At 39.9% G+C, this 23,341-nt stretch overlaps 1 protein-coding gene across 1 annotated transcript in view; it reads right to left on the bottom strand.

Moving 5' to 3' along the window:
- The window catches only part of LOC112559755 (soluble guanylate cyclase 88E-like), an 87,957-nt gene that overhangs the window by 20,926 nt on the left and 43,690 nt on the right, over positions 1 to 23,341 (bottom strand). Inside the window, 4 exon segments of the mRNA XM_025231142.1 lie at positions 2,236 to 2,336; positions 2,339 to 2,364; positions 4,615 to 4,705; positions 14,027 to 14,153. Coding sequence (XP_025086927.1) covers positions 2,236 to 2,336; positions 2,339 to 2,364; positions 4,615 to 4,705; positions 14,027 to 14,153 — 345 coding nt within the window.

Raw genomic sequence — 23,341 nt, 5'->3', positions numbered from 1 at the left:
CGGCGATCAAGGGCAATAATTCCCCAATTTACAGTCAGCAGGGGCAAAAACTCGTGACTCTCGACTTCTCACCCCAGCATATATGGCATACAATTCAAATGTGGAACCTTCAGCACTTGTCTAGGCAACAATGGTCGAGACAGCATAGAAGAGAAACACGGCAATTATTCTCAGTTCAAATAAAATTTTTAAAAAATTCTTGCACGGTACATAGCCCAAGAGAATGTTGTTTGATATTATGAATTGTTTGGTTTTTTTCACTACATCGTAAAAAAATGCTGATTTTTCAGCCTCGTTGGCTATTATTCCTTTTGATTTAATGCCTGTCTGCCAGCCTGTCCATTTATTCAAAAAATTATTGATAGTTTTCCTTGTATGAACAGTAATCTGCAACAGTCTTATCTTCTACATACCGCTTTTATTAAATCAGAAAATAGCTTTCATTCGATAATAAAATAACTTTTATTCAGCATTTAGGCAACAGCAACCTTTACTGAAAGATTTAGTAAACTTTATTTAGTGTTGAAGTAAATTTGTTCATCGATTAAGCAAGTTTTACTCAAGAATTACGCAAATTTTATTCACTGATTAACTCTCAGTTCCATGTCCATCTTCCTCTTTTACATTTCCTTACATCTTTTATTCCACTTTTCCGTCTTCTCTCGCTCTAAATCGCATTGGCATGTTTATATCTTAGTCCTTCCCATCAATCTTTCTTCATGTTCTATCGTGAGTGTGAGTGTATGTGTATAAGCAAATCTGACTTATCTTTCCTGATTATTTTTATTCCCGTCTTTTCTGCTAGAATGAGAAGCAGATTGTGATTTAAGCCGTGTAAGATTTCTCACATCGGATCCTCATAAGTAGACTGACTGCTTGTTATTGTTAAAGAAGCCAACAATGGACTTCAGATTACTCGCACTTTTTGTGTCGTTTTTCGCAGTTTAATTGAAACACAAGACATTGTATTCCGCTCAGTCCACCACCTGAGTAGGAGTCAAGACCATCAGCAACAAGAGGTGGGATGACTAGTTGGTTGTTTTGAGTTTTACGAGGTGGGAGGTGAGATAAGGTGGAAGCGTGGAGGCAGAAAAAACTTCCATGAAAAATATAAACTGAACTGTCTTTAGAAGACAAAACATTTTAGACTTTAAAAAGAAACTGAAAACTAAGGTGGTGATGATGGGGGTGGGAGTGGAGAGGTAGATGCCTCAACAGCAGAAAACTTCGTCAGCTCTCTCGTCAAAGTGACTATCCCTCATTATTTCCCCTTGCGAGAAGATCTTAAGAGTGAATAGCCCATCATTACGAGTCCTGTAACATTTTATTTCTCTTTCAATCTTCTTTGATTAGCGACAAGTCTTCGTGAGAAGCTGTCCCATGACAAAATACTAAAAGACGGTTCTACCATCTCTTCTAATAAAAGAAAGCCGTTTGCACGTAAAACTCTCATAAAGGAATTCTTGTCTTCTCCTGGCCTCGTGGACCAGCAAATATTTTATTCTTTCAAGTCTGTTAATATATAAAAAAAATAACATTTGTGTATATGTGGTGGTTTTTCTATCAAAGAGACAGTGCATGTACTTCAAGTAGACTGATGATTCCAAGATTCTGTGTTTGTTCTTGTCTAATTGGCTACAAACATGGCTTTCTTGGGGATACTCCTATCCTGACAAAGAATTGATTGTGAGCGCCTGTTCAGAATTAGCTCACCAATGAGCAGGATCATCCGGTGTTTGACATATCCTCAACCTTATCGCTGTTCTGAAGTCGTTAATGTTACTCCAAGTAGGCGGCGGAAAAAGGGAAGGAAACATAAGTTTTAAGTTCACAAGGTTACTGAGTGCTTGACAAGATCCGAGAACATTGCGCTCGTTTTTCGTTTATCAATCTTTTCTGCAGCATCCGTGGGAAAGGAGGCCACTGTGCCATGTGGATTGAACAATTGCTTATGTCATCTATGAAGCAGTGGATGCAGTGAAGAACTTAAAGCACGTGTGGACAAACAAAGAAGAGAAAAATATAGTTTGCTTATTAGTGAATTTCTTAAAGTTGTAATGGTGAGATAAAACTTTTGGCATTTATATTATTACTACGATGTGGGCGCGTAGGAGAGGAGGGAGAAAATAAGTCAACCTTCAGGCACACAAGCTGGCAGACAAAGAGACACAATGAAAAACATTCTGGAATGAGACAAGGTGTTGATGGAAAGGAAAGAGGGCGCCACCATCTTACCTGGTCCAGTGCAAGCTTTAGTTCCGCCGACTGTTGCGTCCCAGCCAGAACGAGGTCTCTGCTGGAATCGTGCATGCTCAGATCGTTGATGTAGAGACCGAACTGAACATGTCATCTAGAGACTTCATGCTGCAAGCAGACAAACACACATGCACGCATACATATGCATAAACAGGCATAAAGTTTTCATTACCATAGTCCCCCTCACACACAATAACAAAAGAAATAATAAACAAAATTCCGCCCATACGTTGCAGAAATTCACAATGGCTAAAACACTTGTCGTCAGCCATATTTATGAGACTGCTCAATAATAATAATAATAATAATAATAATAATAATAATAATAATAATAATAATAATAATAATAATAATAAAGTTTTGGAGACCCCTGAGCTAGACGAGTTAAGCTCCAGTCGTCCAGCTCGAGGTACCTTTACCTGTAAAGATTTAGGAGGCGGCTTCAAGCGGGTGGCCATGGAACACAAGGCCTGCTTACACAGAGGTCATATGTCCCTCCCCGAATAAACCTTTTTTATGTGTTTCTGCAATGCATCTAAATGTCACAGGAGCGATTTTAGAGAAGCGTTTTTTAATTTTGTTTCTTGAAAACAGTTTTAATTTTTAGAAACATGTTGTCCAACTCGCATCTAAGCCATCTGCAAGCAGTTGGATGTTTCCATTCAGTGGTGGACCTGCGGATCCAGTGTCTATACTCTTCTACAGAATGAGGTGAATAAACCTGTCTCTCAAGAGAACTACAATCACCTTACTTATTTACCTTATTCCACACTAACGAACCGCGTTGTTTCGCTCCTTCAGTGCCGAGAGCTAGTGAGAGTGCTAATGGGACACGGACAACTAGGATTTGAGAGGATAATTCTACTGGAGTATTTTCTTTGCGCAAACGCAATTACAGCTTGTACGTGCCTCATTAACCTCTCTTTCTCTGTCTCTAGTTCATTCATTCTCTGTCTCTCACATGCTCTCTCCTTCTCACACTCTTTCTCTCTCTCTCTACCGCTGTCGCTCTAACTTCTCTTTGTCTCTTTGTCTCTCAATGTTTTTAGAGAGAATCTAGAAAACATTTTTTCTGCTTACATTAACCTTCTTTTTATTTCTTTAACTTATTTTTCTTCTGTCATACCTTGACTGCATTTTCTGTAAAATCTTTAAAAACTGATGTTCTTTTTTTTTGAAAGTTTACAAAAAGTCGTTGAATCGATACAAGTCTGTTTGCACTTGAATTTGTTTTGTGCATTTGCGCTTTCAATCAAATGCTGGAGGAAAAGGTTAATCAGCGACTAACACCAATAGGAAATGTATAAATTCCACAAAAATCCAACGCATTCATCGTTACAGATAAAAGAAAGTCCAATAGTTATTCAAAGAAAGCAATTTTCTTGATTTTCCTTTTCTTCCTTTGCTGAATACTCTGCCGACAGTTCACGGAGATTAATGTAGCTGCAAAAGGCGTTCATCACTCAGTTATCGTTTTCTCGTCTGATGCAAAAATAAGGAGTGAGCGATGTGCACCCAGAGCCTTTTCCCCTTTTAGCAAACCGATATTTTGATGAATGAATCTGACGACTTTAACGAGAACACTAGCATGACCCAGTTGAATGATATATGAAGGGGGTCAAACATGACAATAAATCTTCAAATCTTCAGGCCCTGAGATTGCTTGTTGTTTACCTTAGTAAACACAGCTCCTATCATGTCAAAATGGACTACTATCTAAAAACGAAACAAAACAGAATTCAGGAAAGCACATCGCAAATGAAATGATGGCTGTCACGATTACCTTGGCACCCAAACTAAGAATTCATTGATAAGGCAAACGTTTGGCCAAAGCAAGAAGATAGCAGAAGAATCACAAACACTGCTGCTCAAAGAAAAAGAAAAATTCTTATCAAAACTGCGAACTTTCGGCGGAAGCCCAATGTACTTTATATAGTGCAGACCATGCCTGGCAGGAAGAATTTAGTTTGTTTACGTACAAATCGAAAATATTTTTCTTCTAAAATATTCGAAAGGAAAGGTATTACTTGAGTACCTACATGTGAGAATAACAATTGTAAGGTTCTTAATTTTTTTTATGCTGAAAAATCATCCTGCGATTAGGTCCTTGTCTTCTTTGGCCTTGTGACCCGGCATGACACCTTCTTCAAGGCACCTTGGAGGGTAGTGGTGGTCAGAGTAAGAATTGGTTTACAAAAACTGGACTGGTCCTGTACAGAACCTGCGGACCTCACTTCCCCTTTAACGTGTTCCTCTCCTGTTATCATGTCCTAAGTACTAAAACAATATAAATGTATTCACATGGCGACGGGTGTGCATTGGTTCGCTGTACTAGAAAGTGTGGCCGCTGGAACTTACATTGGCGTTCCCAGGAACATAATGGAATCCCACTCCGACATAAACATCATTTGACCTTTGACATGAAGGCGAACTTGGTCGTCGTCATACTCTGAAATCAGAAAACGATGTCTGTGATTATTTGCGAACTTTCAATAAACATCCACCAAACCATTTCAGCTACTGAATTGTTTCTGCTACATTTTCATTTCAATTTTTTTTTAAATGAAGAAAAAAATGAAAGAAGTCACAAGTGAAAAAAATTATTGAAAAAAAAATTCGAGGCAAACACATTCCGTAGTTGTTCTTAACGGGGAAGGTTGCACTTGTATTCATGCCGTGTTTTTTTCATATTTACGTTCCTATTAGTCTTGTACGAAAATTGTTATTGTCTAAAACGCAGTGAGCTTGATTCTCCTCCTCCTCCTCCTCGTCAACAACAACAACAACAACATTATCATGAAGATGTGTAGAAAGTACACGGTTTACAGACAACCATGGTCAGACCTTCATCTCAAGACTATTTGAACTAACCCCAAACGATGGGAAAATTCCGCAACCAAGGATGATTGTGTCTGACCTATGAGATTCAAGTGAGTGCATACTTTTCATCTCCTTACTTTTTCATTTGGAAGTAATTGTGATTACCACACTATCAGGAGTATTCAAAGGCAACCGGAATTCAAAAGTTATGCCCCTTTTGTAAGCCCACAAGGAAATTCTTTTCTAAACGAAATTTTCGTAAATTTATTTCTGCGTAACCACACTATGGTCCTGAATATTGACTGCTCGGCTCTGTGGTTTTATGATGTAAACATTTCAGGAGATAATCAAGCCTGTAAAATAAAAAAAAAAGTTATTACAAGAAAAGTGCCATTTTCATTCCTTCTTAAGATTTTCTTCTTTGGAGGAAGATTTAAGATTCTTCGTTTCCGAAAGTACTGTGTGTCAAGTTTTTAAAAAATTTAATATTAAAAAGTTCATTCCAGTGCTCTTACCCGAGTTAAAATCTCCAACCTTTTACATTTGATTAAAACTCTTCCATTTACCATGACTGGCATATAACAACTGACATTTTCTTAAATCCTGCAACGAAAGAATATTTAACAACTTTAAACTTAATTAACATCTGGATAACAAATGAGACACTCTTATTGCTTTCAGCAATTCTCAACATGTATTGATGCCGAACAAAACATTGTTAGACACAAGAAATATCCCGCCTCGAGCTGGTTTGGAGGAAAGTTGAATTTTTTTTCTTCACAGGAAAGATCGCATAAATTTAAGATGATGAACGAGCAAGTTAAATTAAAAAAGAATTAGGAGGACAGCAGTGAGGAGAGATTTAAAAACTTCTGACTCCAGACTTTTAATTCTTGTTTGTTTTGTTGTTGTTTTATTGGGATTATGCACAAACCAGACGCGGACAAGATCAAATTCCACGCCTCTTCCTTCCAAAAAAATAAAAAGGGAAAAATTAAAACATTAGGGCTTATGTAAATCTCACCGCCATTAATTAAATTTTAATCTTCAGCATCTGCTTCTGTCAGATAGTTTTTGTTTGTGGGCGGTTTTTTCGTGTCTTTGTTTTGTTCGTTACTTTTTTCCACACAAATTCGCTTTTTAATGAAAACTGTAACCTGAGGTCAGAGTGCATGGACTGTGTCTCATTCTTATGTATGTTCCTGAATTCTCAGTCTCATGGTCTTCAGGTATTGAGGTAAACCAGTGCTACATGAAAAAAAAAAAAAAAATGTTTTACCCAAAAAAGTTCATATAAGTTTATGCTTTGTTGAGGACCGATGCTAAGAAATTAATGACAGTTCATGGGAGGAATAAGTTCTGTCAAACCCTTTTTGTCCATGCTGCCTCACAAGCTTCAGATGATGTAAGTATACTGGGTTTGCGACTAGGTGCGCAGTATGTCGGTCATTCTTGTGAGGTTACAGGTCAATACAGCCATCTGGAGCCAGAGGCAATAAAAGGACAAGAGAAACACCAGAGAGCGAGAAAGAGATAAAAACTGAACTGTTTATTGCATGGGTCATCGATGGGTCAAATAGAATTTCCCCATCAGTGATTGAAGTTAAAAACAAATGCATGTATGATACATTAAAAATATTAAATATCTCTCTCTCTCTCTCACACACACACCTGCAGTGGGCTATCAGCCCCAGCATATTTGACATTTAAAAGCCAAGCCTGTGGGTCTAACACAATTCAGTCCCACTCTATAACATTTACAATATTCTGTTGATTATCAGCTCGCCGCACATACTAGCGTATGGGAGATGTACATGGCGACATTTCTTACAACATTCGTTTCCACGAAACAACAAATGCAGCAAACGTGGCCTTCTGAGACCACTGATTTATCAGGGCTTACAGATATTTTGCTCTGATATCAACAAAGCCTTGACAATGTCAGAAAAAAGTTCTTCGTCTTCTGTTATCTTTGCAGAAAGCACAGATTTTGTCTGTATGGTTGAATATCTGTTATTGAAATTTATTTCGAAAGAGGGAAAGGGAGAGAGAAAGAGGGAGAGAAAGAGAGAGAAAAACAACGGGTCAGGTTACTTTAATAAACAAGGAGTTGCAAACATCAACAATAAAGACAAAATGAGGTTAAGATTCAGGCTCGAGGTCATGAAAGTCTGTGACCCCTGTGATACGTGATGAACTCTAGTCGTTAGTTGACAAGCTGTTGTTTATAGGTCCCTCAACACGGACCCTGTAACAACCTGCAACAACATCTTCCCCACCGCTCAAGAAAACAAAAACAACTAAGGCGTAACGGACACCACTCTAGCAAACGGGTCAATGCCCTCGTCCACCCATTCAAGCCTCGCAAATATTCTGTCACTAGATGAGTGTGGCTATTGTCAAAGGGTCACCCAGATAAGTTCACCAATCAAGGGTGATCACAGCTTCTAGTGATACGATCGCCACCTGTCTCTCCACTCAGCTGCATGCTGGGCTCGTCTGGAGATTTTCGGGTAGCAGAGTGTAGATTGTTATCGAGGGCTTTAGAAATGTCCGTCCCGCGTCATTTATGGACCGTCGGGTGGACAGGTTAGAGAGAAGGAAGGGTCAGGGGTCAGGGAAACACGTCCAAACGTGCGTTTAGTTTTCTAGCACAAGAAGTCATGGCATTGTGTGTCTGTTTACTGATTTCAGAACCAGCTAAAGACTTCTACTGTCGGTGTCTGGACTAATATTTTAATTAAGATCATTCAATCGGGTTTTGTCCTGTTTTGGGGATCTGACCTGACTAAACAATCTCGCTATTGGATGGAAGAATTGCTGGAGGTTCGGGGACTACCGGCAAGGTTTGTACTTTAAGCTGAACAGAGGACAAGGTGTTTGAATGAAGGGTTTTAATGGTCCAACATCCTATCTTCAAGCGTGGGAATAAACTTTGGCAGGTCGTCGCCAGGCGATCGAGCAAACGATGGGGACAACTGTGGACAACAGGAAATGAAAACAACGGATAATTCCTGTGTTTGACATGAGTCTTAATGAAAGTGTCATGAAATCATCAGATGACGGAAGAACTTCATTCTAGCAATACTGTGAGTCAGCGATGCTATAACAAACGATATTATCAAATGGAAATTTAACACATATAAACAGAGTTTTATGAAGAGTCTACTATTAATGTCCGTCCTATGTTCTGTCTCTAAGGAAATTTCAGTACAAAATAGAATCAGCTTTGTTGTAAGTGCAAAATGCAGATTTATATGATGGTAATGTGAAAAATGTCAAGGAAAAAAGTATTGCTAAAAATGTTTTATCACCAAAGTTCAAAGAAAGTCAGTAAATGCAGAATGTTGAAAAATGATTAAAATAGTTTCTGAAATGAATGGAGTAGCCAAGGACTCGAGAACTTTGTAGCAACAAACGACGCAAGTGTCCAGAATAAAGTGTCGAGTGCAAAGGTCATTGCAACAGATTGATGTAATCATTCTAACTATAGTAGTCATTCTGACAAAATGTTCTGGTCCTTATCAAAAAGTGCACCAGTCACACATATGACCTTTGTTGGTGAGACGGCTGTTTCCTCTCACAATTATGTACTCCATGAACTGGGAAATGTTTATTTCCAGTGAATACATGTATTTCGCGAATCGATAACAGTTAAAAAACTTTTTTTTAACATGGAAAGCATTTAATGCTGGCTGATAAAAAAAATAAATAAATAAAAAAATGGTCAATGTATTCAAGTCCTACCTGAATAATCTGAGTGCCAGCTGTTCCTTCTCACGCGCCATCTAAGAGCCTGATCACAAAATTAAACACGACTTGAAGATCCCCCCGCTGTTGGATAATGGACAATTAAGAAAAGAACAAAATTGCCTCGAAACAATCTTTGCAATTTATGCAGTGGCCAAGCTCAATCTGGTCATCTCGGGTCAAAGCATTACGGGTAATTTAAATAACAACCCTATGCACCCCGACAGAAGTAACAAAAGAACAAACACGCCTGCAGCATTTTAGAAATGGGCCATCATGAACAGGACGAGGCAGTCAAACTGTCTTACAGGATAACAAGCCCACAGCAGGCGCCTCATCAGTTAATGAAAGTCAGCTGACGAGGGAAAATGAGACGGAAGAAGAACCAACCGTATCCTTTTTTCACGGTGAGGTACTCTGTGGATATTTTACTGGATATGATGATGATGACTGATGATAATTGATGATGATGATGATGATGATGATGATATTGGAAGATCTCGCTGAGAAATAAATGTCGATCATGGAACGATCGAAGTAATCACAAACAAAAGCGGAAGGTTATGTTTTGGTCTGTGGCAGCCACGGACTCCCAGAGGTAGGAACAAGTAGGACAATCTATCCACGAGGTGGGCTCCACAGCTGGAGTCACATCGCACAAAGAAATCTTTTGTGTGGCGGAGTCGCCACGCCTAACTTGTCGGGGAAGGAAGAATAGCCAAGAAAATTCTTACTCAGCAGCTCGAGACTTGGCGAGACGGAACACGTCACGGCACGAGCTCCCCCGAACGCTGTGACCTTTGACCTGGCAAGATAAAGGACGTCGTTCTTTCCCTCCTTCTGTCTCTCTCTCACACACAAACACATCTCCCGTGGATACACATGACCAGACGAGAACTGAGTGGAAATATTCTCTGTGATCAGATGGCTTCTGTCAGATGGCTTGACCTCAAGGGCAGACGATCTTCAGCGTGACCGTGGTAACGGGTCATTGATACTTGACCTTTGTCCGTTCAGCATGACTTCGGTGACTAATTACAACTGTTAACAAGGGCTTCGGTGCTTAAGCTGCAGGAATTTACAGCTAATCCATTGGACATTCGTTAATTTAGCCAACATTCCAATTGACACCTGACCCTTCGTGGCAGACAACACGAACTGTGCCAGCTTGGAATACAATGGATGTTAATTGCTCCTTGGTAATGATAATGACTAAGGCTGGACAGCCACATTTTCATACTGACACTGAAAATACTCAGCACATGATGTCTACGAAAGAAACAATTTTCTAGCGGGTATCAGTCTTTTGGTCATCAGTGCCGGAGAAAAATATACACATAGACAATTACAAGCAGGTTTTTTTGCAGACTAAATCTTTATTTTACAGAACTTCAGCAATCCTTCCAGAGAGAGTAGACTTCAGAAAAAAAAGTTAAAATGGTGCTATTGTTTTAAGTGCAATACATAATGAACCTATTAAGATTGTTAGCATCTAGACACTGTGTTTGATTGCCAGCTGACATGAGATGTAGACAATGAACATATTGTTAACCGTGGCTATTGAAGAGTAACCTTCACAATTTTGAAAATGTTTTCAGTCAGCAAGTAGAAATCGCTTTTTAATCAGTCATTCATTGAAAGTCTCTTACCTTTTTTTTCTTTGTATGCTGGTTCCACAGTCTGTCCATCATCAGAACAGTTTAAATAGCATTGTCAATAAATGTTTTAATATAACTGGTGCCAGGCAGAGATATTGCGCTTCCTTTTGTTGTCAACATATTGTCAGAAAGATGTCGTCCAGCATTTTGTCGATACCAGAACATATTCAGGATTTGTTTTACTGAGCTCAGGTAAACGTATGCTCTGTATGCAGGTGTAGGTACTTGAAATCATTTGTTCCCTATGCATCCCACCTGCTCCACCACATGATTTGTCAGGTGTGTGTGTGTAGAGGAGGGGGATGTGGGTGGCTGATGATGCAGGTGTGTCAAGAAAAGTTCTGATGTAAGATGAAACATTTTTAATTTTCCTATAATGCACAACTCAATCTTTATTTTGCTACTAGCACTAGTTTTGTCTCTTTTTTGTAATTGAGTACACTTCGTAAGTATAATTGCTCACTGGGATTAATAAATTTGGTCGTTATCGAATAGGAAAAATGTGTGCAAAACGCAAGTGCAATAAGAAACTATACAAATGGTGTAGAGAAAAAGTGGCCACAAACTCACGGAAAACGTGACACGAGAATATTTATTTTCATCTACGAGAGTGCAATTCTCTGCAATGTGCTGAGGTGTGCTTTTGAAGATATGAAAGCTGTCTACAGTAGTGAGGCAGGGAAGGCAACAAGAAAGACTCACCTGATGAAATTCTGAAAGCAAGATTTCGAAATTCTTAAACTATGAAAAGCCCTCGGCAACCTGCACAGTCCCGGTGACAGAGCTTCATCATGGCCACCAACATTGTAACTGCGTTGCAAATGTTGCAAACTAGAAGTCCAACAAACGTCCATCACCGCGAACTGATCACAACTGGTGATGTGATGAGGTGACATGATCATAGCCGGCCATATGATGCAATGATTGCCAATGAACGATTTCTAAATTTTGTAAACAGTTGAGGACACCATCACCGTCTCGGTAAATTTTGTTCGGCTTTTGAGCAGCTGAGTCACGTGGTCTGCCGCACGCACGTCACCGGGTTATGCATCATCGCTCAGGCCAATTGCTTTCAAAAATAAAAAGAAAATTCTAAGAAGGGTTTGACAATTCCTAACACATGAGTGCAAGACATCCTCTGTACAAGGATGCCACGAAAGAGTGCGTATATACTAGGCTAACTCACATTTCTACACATTACACATGCCACACGGACTGTGTCACAAAGGCCAGGCTACTTCTAGGAACTAGTGAGTGCAATGTTTTTTTAATAGCTGAGTAAAGCTCAGTGCAAGATTTCCTCAGCTGTTGGTAAATCCCTCTCTTCCGTTCTGTATACGTGTTTAAAGATAATAATACAAATCAAATCAAAAACTTTATTATCTGTCCGAGAAAGTCCAAGTCAGACATTTTTCGTTTGCACACAAGCCCAACAGAAAAAGCTTTTTAACTGGCTGAGATCTTCAAAACATGCTTTATCCTGGACGTCTGTGCTGTTGACCTTAGTGATGTCTGTAAATATGTATCTCGAAAGTGGAAGAGTACGGATATTCACTTAGACTGGGGCAAATAGCACCTTGCACTCAACTTTACCGAATCATTAAAGAAAACCATTGCACTCCACTAGTCCTTTAACATGCCACACCGACTACTTCGCTAGGACACGAAGGACTGGCTACCACACATTAGCCTGAAGGTGTCCACACCGGCTACCTCAATAGGACAGGAAGGGCTTCCAGGTAGCCTCACCTTTCGTACTGCCTCGTCTGAGGTTCTTGGAAGTGTGCAGGTCTGCAGCAACAGGAGACAATCGCGCAAGTCATGCAAGACAAACATACACATTGGTTAGCTGTGGTCTCTTCACTAGCCTTATACACAAAGCAAGACATTAGGTTCGAGCAGCATGCATCCTGCAGTGGCACCTCTGCTGGTCCAGCGCTGCCGAGAAGTGATCTTCATGAACATAGGTTACAGGTTTTTTTTTTGTTGTTTTTTTTTTTTTACAAATGGAAAACTGAAATATCGTTAGACAGGATATGTGAATATATCTCTATGAAACGATAGTAGCAACAAGATTAACAGCAGCAAGAGCTGAACAAGTCAACACAAAGAGGATGTTGATGATGATCACGGACATTTGAACTGTCGCCAAGGAACACGGGTAGAGTTATTAAGAGAAAAAATTGAAACAATTTTCATAAAAAGTGAGTCGAAAATCGGAAAAGAAATGGCTGCTTTTGAAACAATAACTGAATAAATGCGAAAATACAGCTTTTAATAGAGTAATTCCCCAGTTTGCCACTGTATCAATAGATGCTAAGAGGTATGGGTTGGAATCAGGTTACCTGTGGCTGAGTTTACACCTGTTTGTATATCGTCACAGTATGTGTGTGTGTTTGCGCGTGCTAAACTTACTTGAGTGTGTGTATATATATATATACACACACACACGCACTTTTATTTATAAAGGCTAATGAGAATATCCGATAACCTAATAAATAAAGTAGAATTTGTAGATAAACATAGTGTGGTTGACAAGCAAACACGGCATACATGAGAAAAGAAGAAAATAACAAAGAGGAGACAGAGAAGGAAAACTGAAGCAGAAAAATAGTATTAATTATTAATTACACAGCTTGAAAACATTTCAGAATCACCCAGAGCGAAGATGTAAAAAAAAAAACAACAACAACAACAACAAAAACGGATAGTTTTAAGATCAGGACAATTCAAGGACTGAGTAAAGCAGAGAAAATATTTTTTTCACAAACAATTGTAAAATGCAGATACTCCGCGCCGAAGAAAGAAACACAGTACAGATATGTTACAAAAAACAACAACAACAGGAAACAAAGTAATAAATAAAATGATAAAGGGAGAGAGAGAGTGTATGTGTGTTTGGGTAATATTTTAATGTTTTGTTAATATTGTGTATGTTTTGTGGTTTCATATAATGCTGTCCCGTATTGCTTTCTGGGGTAAATAAAGTGTTATCGTATCTCAAACAGTTGCGAAACGAAGAGAAAAAGGTAAGTTTCTGAAATTTCGCTCGGTGACAAGCAAGCCTGAGATAATAGGATACATCCAGTGACAAAGACATAAAAACAACCAAGAAATGCAGAATGAAGTGAACTCAGACGTGGATGAGGAGTCTGGGATTCGTCCTCAAGATAAACATATACAAACCTCATTCACAGGTCAAGAGAGGTCAGGATTGTACAACGACACGTTTGTGTTAAGAAAACTTCCAACAGGACAGCTGGGACCATTAAGGGTATCTTTGTACAAACTTGACATCATGAGTCTGACCTCTTTCCCTCCATCGTGATGATGGTAGAGATGTATCTCTACAACGGAAGAAGAGGGAGTACTCACTCCCATTTTGGGAAATAATATCTGAGCTTTACTCAGGCACTAGAATGATTTCTAGAACACACCAGCCTTTATGTACACGTCTTTTTGCCCCTTGGTTTCGGATGAGGAAGCTTTCGATATTATGTGACAGGTGAATATAAGGTCACGTGACTTTTCAGCCGCCTTACCTTTTTCGCTGTCTGAGTCACTATGCTGCTTCTCCTCCTTCTTGGATTTCTCCGACTCCGGGTGGCCCTCCTTCTTCACGATCTTCATGGACACCAGCTCGAACACATTGTTGGTGTGAGCCAGCACCTGCACACAAATGAAGCGAAGGGATTTCCCGTGAGAGAGTCTAAAGCAACCATCCTCTTACCTTATAGGTACATGTCCGTTTTGTCAGTCAACATAAGTATTATTACGTATGGCGCTTATATTAATTATGGTTGGCAGGTTTGTTGGAACAGTTAACAACCCATGAAAATAAAGAAAGAAACAAACAGAGCGTTGTATTTTCAGTATTTGATGTTTTATTGTCCACGGTGTGCATCTCCTTCCATGAATGCATGTTGATAATGGTTGATAACTGCGTGGGGTAATGAAGCTATTCTTTCCGACGATGGCAGAAAAATTGCTGTGTTCGTAAAATCTGTTTCAAAAAAATGGAGGACAAGTAGAGCAGCAGGATGCTCAGTATGTGTGGAATACGATAAGGTTTTCCCGTAACCGAGAACACTCGTGAGAGTTTGGGATGAGCGGGAGAGGGGTGTGGTGAGGGTTGGAGAGGGAAGTCCCGTTAACTTTTCCACAGGCGCCGACAAGTAGCACAGTACAGAGGGAGCCTACAATCGCAGTTTCTGATTCCCACATCCCTCGTTATCAAATATTTACAGCTGGTGATTGAGTTCGCCACCTTGGTTTTGCCGCTCACAAAGACTCTCTTTCCTTTGGTTTGAGAGACTTTTGACGACAATCAGTGTTATCAAAACTATGTTTGAAGGTTGATGCCTTCCGGAGTATCTAGGAGGTCAGGGAGGGGTGGCTATTAAGACTAGAAGGTGTTATTCTTTTGAGCAATTGAGAAAGTGGAGTATTGGAGGAGGGAGCGGGTAGAACAGGTGAGTTGTGGTTGTTAAGACGAGGTGTAATCAAGATTATGAAGAAACCAGTGTATTATGTAAACAGGATAAGGTAAATCTTAGGATGTACATCGTCTTTCATCGACAGATGTGTGTTTAGTCGAATTTCTGTGTGAATGTGTGTTTGGTGTGTATGTAGACATGTATGTGTGATGCAGGAGAGAAAGAGAGAGGCGGAAAGGAGCAACTACAACTCTCTCTCTTTCTGTGTGTGTGTGTGTGTGAGGTGTACGTGAGATGTGTGTAGGTGTTTTGTGTGGATGTGTATGATATACATCAGTGTTTCTTTGCTTGATGCTGGCTTATCCCCCACCTCCACTACAATGTGCTCTACAATCAGTACATGAAAGTGTCTGATCTTCATTGTTATGAATAAACAGCATAAATTTACAAGTCATGCATGTGATTCTGTTTCTTTGATGTCTCTGTATGTCTAACCTGTCTGTACCACAAACATTTGTGTCTGTTTTGTCTTCAAGGTTGTTTTTGTCAGAAAACAACACTACACACAGATGCTTTGAACAAGCATGTTTACAACTCTGTAAACATCTGACCTATAAATGTTTGATCCAACTGAAAATAAAGACTTGGAAGTGGGCTTTCAATCAACTAAAATATTCATTGTTCTAAAATTCGGTATCTTTCATCTCTGTCAAACACTGCCCTGAAATAGAAACCAACGGAATGAGTAATAACAGCCTCCACCATCCCAGTCAACCATCTCAACATGGGAGTGTAAACATTGTTGTGCTGACGTGGCACTGCAACCAAACATTTGCGCAGTAGGTGGCTCATCCTTTCAAGACAAGAACACCTCAACCATCCATCCTCTTCACACTTTGAATGGCGGTGACTATCACTTGTTAACCATTAATATGAGTTCACCCAGAGGATGAACCCTGCTCACTCCTTTCAGAGAAGCTTAATGTATTAAAGCATTCAGACCGTTCAATGGATGACAGTGGATGACCATTACTGTTTTTTCGAAGTCGTCAGGGTCTAAAGAATTCCGTCGCAAAAGAATAAATTCTGTGCAGACCACCGTGAATCGTGACAGCAAGAAAATTTAACAAAACAATTTAATTGCAGGGGTAGGTAGATGACATGATGAGACGCAGGTCATTCTTTTAAAGTTCACAAGATGGACTATTATAAATGCATCCACAGTGGGCGGTTGGAAGGTGTTGAACCCCAAAGATAATCAGAAGACGGCAAGAAAATATGATACCCAGTCCTCTTCTGGAGACCATGCTGCTCAGTATTAATGGATTAGTTCATAATTCATACTACAATCTCCTGTTGGCAAGATGGGCGCACAGGCAAGCACGCAAACACATAATATAAACATGTTCATACGGTGTTATGACAGTCCACACACGCACCCACACACACACACATGAACTCTAAGAAAATGCGACCTTCAGTTTGCCGGAAAGGAAAACAAAAGCTGATGGCGGATACAGATCCTGGCTTGTTCTTCTCACCTTCCGGTCAATGCAATGTCTTGTCTAATCCAGAATTAAGTGTCCACCAGCCTGCTACCCAACCCTCTCCTTCAGCGGACAAAGGCATCTGCAATGGAGGCAGATCAAGTGCCGGTAGGACAGGTGCGGCGCCGGATGAAAGGACCCGCTCCACCTGCTGCAGGTGTGGCATTGATGAAGCTGAGTGTTTTTATTAAAAAATATGACCACACTGTCCCGGATATGAACTGCATTTTTTAGAGGATCAATCGTTCCCGTCAGGCTGATGCTAGCTGTCTACAGTTACTGTTCATGCCACTCCTATATAACAAGTGAAAAATAATCTCAAATGTTTTGGAAAAGGTCTGTCTTACTGCGTTTCGGAGACCATCAAAGTGCAACGACGACGACGATGATGATGATGAGGATTATGATGATGAAGGCCACAAAGACCAGAATCAGTTTTCTCGGGTTCGATATCAGATAGAAGTAAAAAATATAATGTATCGGATCCCACGAAGAGGTGGGACAACAGGATGGAAGGTGAGTGTCGGGTGGGTAGTGGTGTCAGGAGAAGGAGAAGAGAAGAATGTGGATGACTCATTGCGCCACGACGACAACTAAAAACGTTTCTCCACATTACAGAAGCTGAGAACGAAAAATTAAAAATGATTAATGTTTTCTCCAGAAATGCCTCCGACATCTGGAATATGTAGAACGGGGCGTGATGAATGAAGGAAAGCCGCTGAGGTTAAAGAATTAATGATTAAAAAAGTCGTTAAACCCATGTTTCACGAGAAAACAAAGTGCAGCTGAATTTTCTCATTTAAGAAATTTGGAATCTGGTTGCACCTTGCAAATATGCGGTAGGGTGTAGGTCTATAATAACAGAATATCGCCCACCCAGCTGAAGGCAGCAAAGAGAATGCACGTGAAGTTCAACTTTGACCTTAGCTATTTGAATCTGTACAACGTCTTCGTCAGGTGTAACACCTAACGCATTTTTCTTGTTCACTTCTAATTTTTGGAGTTCTCTTTGGATTCTTATAGCTACCTTTCTAGGTTAAATTTTCTGTACTTTTCACCACACCAAAGACAATCAAATACTGAATTCTTTGTGTTCGTTCTCTGAAAACATTCAAGATGCACATCATGAAAAATAAAATTTTGAAAATTGCAGTTTTGTTTCTGAATATACTCAAGCATACAAATACTACAAAGGACGGTCATTTGTGCTAAATGCTTGTCTTCTACCCGAAAAGAAGCCAACCCTTGTGTCTTTACATGGGGAACTGATTCTATGTAAGACTGGGTTGGGACCTTTCAAGCTTACAAAGCCTTTGCCTTTATTTGTAGGTATTTTCAGGGAAGGATACAAACACCTATTGCTAAAGCAGAGATAAATCACTCGTTCTTGCCCCTAACATGTTAAAAAGTAAATTCCAAGAAGTCAAAGGGACAAGTGAACTGTTCATAACCACGTGGCTTCAAATTCCATGTTGTGCGATATACTGATTCCCAGGTCAGTGAACTCTCAGGAGCGGCTGCAGACAATCAAGATGTTGTTCCCACAATTAACGCTGATTAGTCGCGAAGCATGCTGGGTCGAGGAAGGACACGGTTACCGTGACACTGGATGGGTTGTCCACTGGAGGAAATGAGTAACGACAGCTGACTGTCAGTGTTCATCACCAGTGTTCAGATGAAGACTGATAAAGCCAAGCTCAAAGAGAAGCATTCACAGACATTGACAAAGGCCGGCATTGTAGCCATTGCCTAACAAGTGGAAACACGGGATCCTCTTATCTGTCTCTACATCTTTCTCTCTTCCTCTCTCTCTCTCCATCTAACCATTCTACATGTATATTTCTATTACTTCTATTACTCAAATCGCTGTGAAGGATGTAAGTTAGGGATGGCATATGCACAAACACAGGTTCATTTACACTCAGAAATAGTGACGAACAAGGTCCCCTTGCTTATTTCAACACAGAAATCTCAAACCGATCTTATCAGTCCAGAGATTGCATAAACTTTTGAGTGAATTCTGTTTACAACTATCATGGCCCCCAATTTCTAAAATGTCATCGTGTTACATTTTTAACTTCGTCTGCGAGTGATAGCTGTAGAAGTTAAATATGTCTGCAGGTAGAAGATACGAATCTCGACTAACACATCCGTCTGCTAGGTAAGGGACATTTGAGCCGCTAACAAGTTGATGTTTAATCAACAGATCACAACATTATTTCCCCTGTATATGTCAATACTCAATACATTTCACATAGATTGTTGCGAAGAGATTTCATCCTTTTCCTGGCTTTCAATCGACTTATTGACTATTGATAACGGATAGGCGATGATTGAGGATTAAAACAACTCACAACCCTCAGCTCTTTGCTAACATGCTTTACCTACCGTTGCAACATCGTAAACAATCAAGAAAAGCAGCCAACCAATTTAATTTTGTATAGATTCCACACTGACTTTTATTTCTTGTAATAAAAATATTAGCTTTGTACTCCCATTCTCCAGTATTGGAACTACAATATCAATACATTTGCAGGTAATGTGAATGGAAGTGCATCAAAAGCCAGAAACAATCACAGACTCACAACAACAGAAAGGCAGCCTAGACGGTTCTGAAACTTTCCGAAAGAGACATAAAGAATAAGTCTGGAATAAGTGTACAATGAAGTGCTAGACAAACTTTTGGAAAAAAAGGTCTTAACGACCCAGAAGACACAGACTGGAACAAATCAGTGTCTGGGTACAGGCATTTGGCGACGAGACCGATGACAGAAAGAAAAACTGAGGACATGAGAATGGTCTGAAGGAGGTGGATGATGGTGAAGTCTGGAGGCAGCCTGGGAGGAAAAAGGGATGGATGGAGCAGGGGGAGAAAGGTTACAGAAATACAGAAAGTGCATACAGCTTCCCAAGATGCACTTGCCGGCAATGACGTGTTTCTCGGAGAATGTTCCAGACATAAAAGGGAAGCCTTCAAACATGAAAGTTCAGACGGTAAATTAAAGCTCACACAAGACCCTCTTGTTTTGTCCGCCTGTAGCAAAACCTGCCATGTGTGCCCGTCCAGAAAACTGTCCGACATGAACCCGAGTCTGCCGGAGGAGAGGCGACGGAGAAGAAGAAATCATCTCCCATCATTGACTTTGAGGGCAAAGCAACACATGCCTCACAAACTCTTCCTCCCTCCGTCCGAAATAAGTAGCTCTCATATCCTCAAAAAGAAAAATATTGAATAAGGAATTATAGCGACAGTTCTTCTTTCACCATTGACCTTAAACTGTGAGAATGGCCGTACTCAGGATTGAGTAAACTCAGACTCATCAGTTAACAGCTACTGAGAGGAAGATGTCAATAAAAGTGTAAATCATTCAAGACATTTACTTTCCGCGTTATTTATATATCGTTTTTCTAATCTCGAAGATGTGTTTCTTCGTTCACAAAAAGGTCACACAAACATTCCAGTTAAGGGACACATATATGAACTAATAAGAATCGATGTAGGCGGGCAAAAAGCCAAGGTGTCCAACTATCCAACCCGTTTTATTGGTGTTACACTGGCAGACACTTCGGACTTGGAGTCCGTGGAAACCAGGCGTCGCCTGATGTACAGATGTTGTTCAGAAAGAAAGAAAAATTGTGTTTATTTATTTTCAATAGCTATGAGCTCTTCCGCGACTATATTATGTATATTTAAATTATATATCTATATGACGACCGTATTATCGGTAATAGGTAAGAAGAGCATAACCTAGTTTTCTGAATTGAAACAAATCTTTGCAGTTTTCGACATTGGGTATGAAGTTCACAGTCGATAGCAAACATCTAGGCTACATTAAAAAGCATTTAATCCTCCCTCCTTCAGAAAAATCAACGAGAAGAATTTTTCTTTTAAAAAATTTGCTTTGGCTCCATCACAAATGAAGGAGACCACGGTCTGAGTGTACTAGAGATGATGCCGTTATAACAACGGAATGCTATTGCTTACTGTACTATGTCATCAATTGTGATTACATTTTTAAAATAAAAACAATAATTATAATTCAATAATTACTTCAAAAAACGTAATATACCCATGCTGTATCAACCGTTAATCCTCTGAAGCAGATTGATTGAAAGGGAGAAAGACAAAATATCAAGGAAACAGGATTTTGAAATGGCTGTTGTTATATTTTCTATACAACTTTCCTGGTGTACTAAAAGCCAGTCAGCAAAATCGAAAGCGAAAAGTAATAAAGAAATAAAAATAAGATGAAATAATGATTTAGCTTCGTCTGCAAAACATACCAGAATGTCTTGTCTCACTACATCATAACTTCCCCCGCATCCAGTCCACCCCGGTTGATCATTCAGGGTATTTTTTGTTGGCCATACCGTGTGACAAATCATTGCCTGTTATTCCAGATCACTTTCTGGCATCGAAGCCGAACCTTTGTCAGAATGTTGAAAGCCTTGATCCAATTATATTTTTATATCTATTGCAAAAAAAAAAAAATCCAATTTCCTTTAAACTACATTTATGCTGATGGCAGCAGCGTGTAGAAACTTTAAAGACACCACGCTTCACTGACTTCCAATACTCAGAAGGTGTGTGAAATACCTGTAACTGGTTGTTAAATCACTTCCGCAAGGTGTATGTGTGTGTGTGCATTCATGCGTGCATGCGTGTGTGTGTGTGAGAGAGAGAGAGAGAGAAGGCGGTAGGAGACGATGCTAACTATAATCAGAAGCCACACAACAGGTAACAGAAAGTGTGTGGGGTCGATTCTTGCCGTAACCTTATTAGCCACTATTGACTGGCTATTTGGCGACGATGTTTTTAACAATATTTCACCTCTGCGCACTTGTGGACGGGTGGAAAGTTGTAGATAATCAACGTTTTGTCCACCCAGAGACGCGATATTTCTTCGTAATGTGGGCGTAGATGATAGTGAAAAGTCTTATTTCCAGTTTTATTTCCCACTGGCCGTGATTAAGCCGTGAAATTTCCTCTGAGGCAGTAGTCATTACATTTCGGGAAGAGGTCGTAGACAGAAAATACTTTTACACAGCGGCTTAGCCTACCCAGGGTGGGTAAATATCCGCAAGCAGAGACTAATAGAATTATGATACTCTCTGGTTAGGCTTACCCACACCTTTACCCCTTCCATTGTCGATTATATTTTTTTCCTCCGCCTCCTCCTCCTACTCATCCTCATCCTCAACCTCATCATCATCATCCGCATTTTCATCATCGTAACCGTCATTTTGTTGTTACTGAACGGTTGTGAGGTCGCCAGATCGCAGAGTTCAAATGTTCTCAACACCTTTATCTGTCTCGCCTACAATCACTCCCACGCATCCCTTTGCTCACCGACATCTCATTCATTAACTTCTGCTTAACGATTCGACTGCACCTCCCAACGTGTCATCAAAATGATTTCGTCCACAGTGCACCCGCCTAAACGATCGGCGCCATCGACCCGCAGTGTTCACAGATAATGAGCTGTGAGCATCAAGAGAAGGTTTTCAGCTCCGTGGATCGCCATGGTTCGACGACGATTACCTCACAACACTATTGATCACGAGTTAACTCTCGTACTTTCCCGCGAGGGTGCAGACAAGGAAGTCAGAAAAACAAAATTTAAAAAGCGGTATTTAGCCACGAGAAGGGATTTGATGATCATTATATTGTCCGGAAGTGAAGTATACAGGTTTCTAACGTGAAGAAGGTCGGGAGGATTGGGAGGAAAAACCACTACCTCCTCCGTAATTTGTCTACGGTGATTGCAGGTATTGCTGATCTTTCAATGCACGTTCACAGACTGTTTTCGTTTTCAGTTTTGGATGCTAAGCAACCAAAGGTTCCTACTTAGGTGACAAAATGGACAAAGTGCTGTAAAAAAGTAAATAGATCGAACTGATTGCCGCCAAGGTTTCTTGAAGCCTTGTAAAATGTTTCTATGTCAAGAGGATTGGGTGTTATGGGCGAGGTTCTTTGGGAATTCCACGTGTATACAAGTAACACCTTTCTAGGTAGTTAGTGTTGCAGTTTGAGTTTGAAATCTTGCTTGCGTCACAAGATTAAAAGAAAGGAGGAAGAGGGGAAAAATAATAAGTAAAAGTAGAATAATAGAAGACGAATGAATGAAGAAGATGTTGAAGAAGTAAAGGGAATAGAAAAGTAGAAGAAGTAAAAAAAAGTAGATGAAGAAAAAGAAAGGAAGGGAGGAAGGAAGGACCAGGAGGAGAATTCAGTATTAAAAGAAGTAACTGGAAAAAAAAAGATTGAGGGAGTATCTTTCAACACCGCCACCACCTCCCCTTTATTGCCAGCATCAGCAAATCTCTGCTAATACTTCCAAAGTTTTAGTGGACAACGAAAACCTTATTCAACACACGGAGTGTCGTGCGCTGCCTGCAATAAATTACTTCATCGGAATTTGCAATAATCCTCGGTTTTGCCTCCATTTTACAAGAAGTCTTCTTCAAGAGACAAAAAGGCAAAATGCAACTATTGTTTCTTGGCGCTGCCATCGACTGCTGGTGTTATGAATGCTCTTTTAGCTTTTCATTTACCTTTCTTTGGGAGTTCCTTCCGAAGAAAGAATCCGAGTTATTGGCTTTATATGCATTAAATGCATTGCAAATGACCTTTCATTTACACCAGCGACACGTGACAGAAATTTTGTCCGGGTACAGCGGATCTCTCTTGGGTTCTTTTCCTGGCTTTGCAAATGATGTTTTAAAATCAGGAATGATAGAATCACAACACTGTAATAAACTATTGTGTGGGTTCTCCTATCGGTGCAGATCATCAACTACATAGACTAAAACTTTTATTTCAATTGACCAACTTCATGTAATTCCTCACTGCAGGAAACTAAAGTCGGAAGTT

This window comes from Pomacea canaliculata, linkage group LG3 (genome assembly GCF_003073045.1).
Source record: "Pomacea canaliculata isolate SZHN2017 linkage group LG3, ASM307304v1, whole genome shotgun sequence".
Lineage (NCBI taxonomy): Eukaryota > Metazoa > Mollusca > Gastropoda > Architaenioglossa > Ampullariidae > Pomacea > Pomacea canaliculata.
This window is presented reverse-complemented; position numbering and strand designations above follow the sequence as displayed.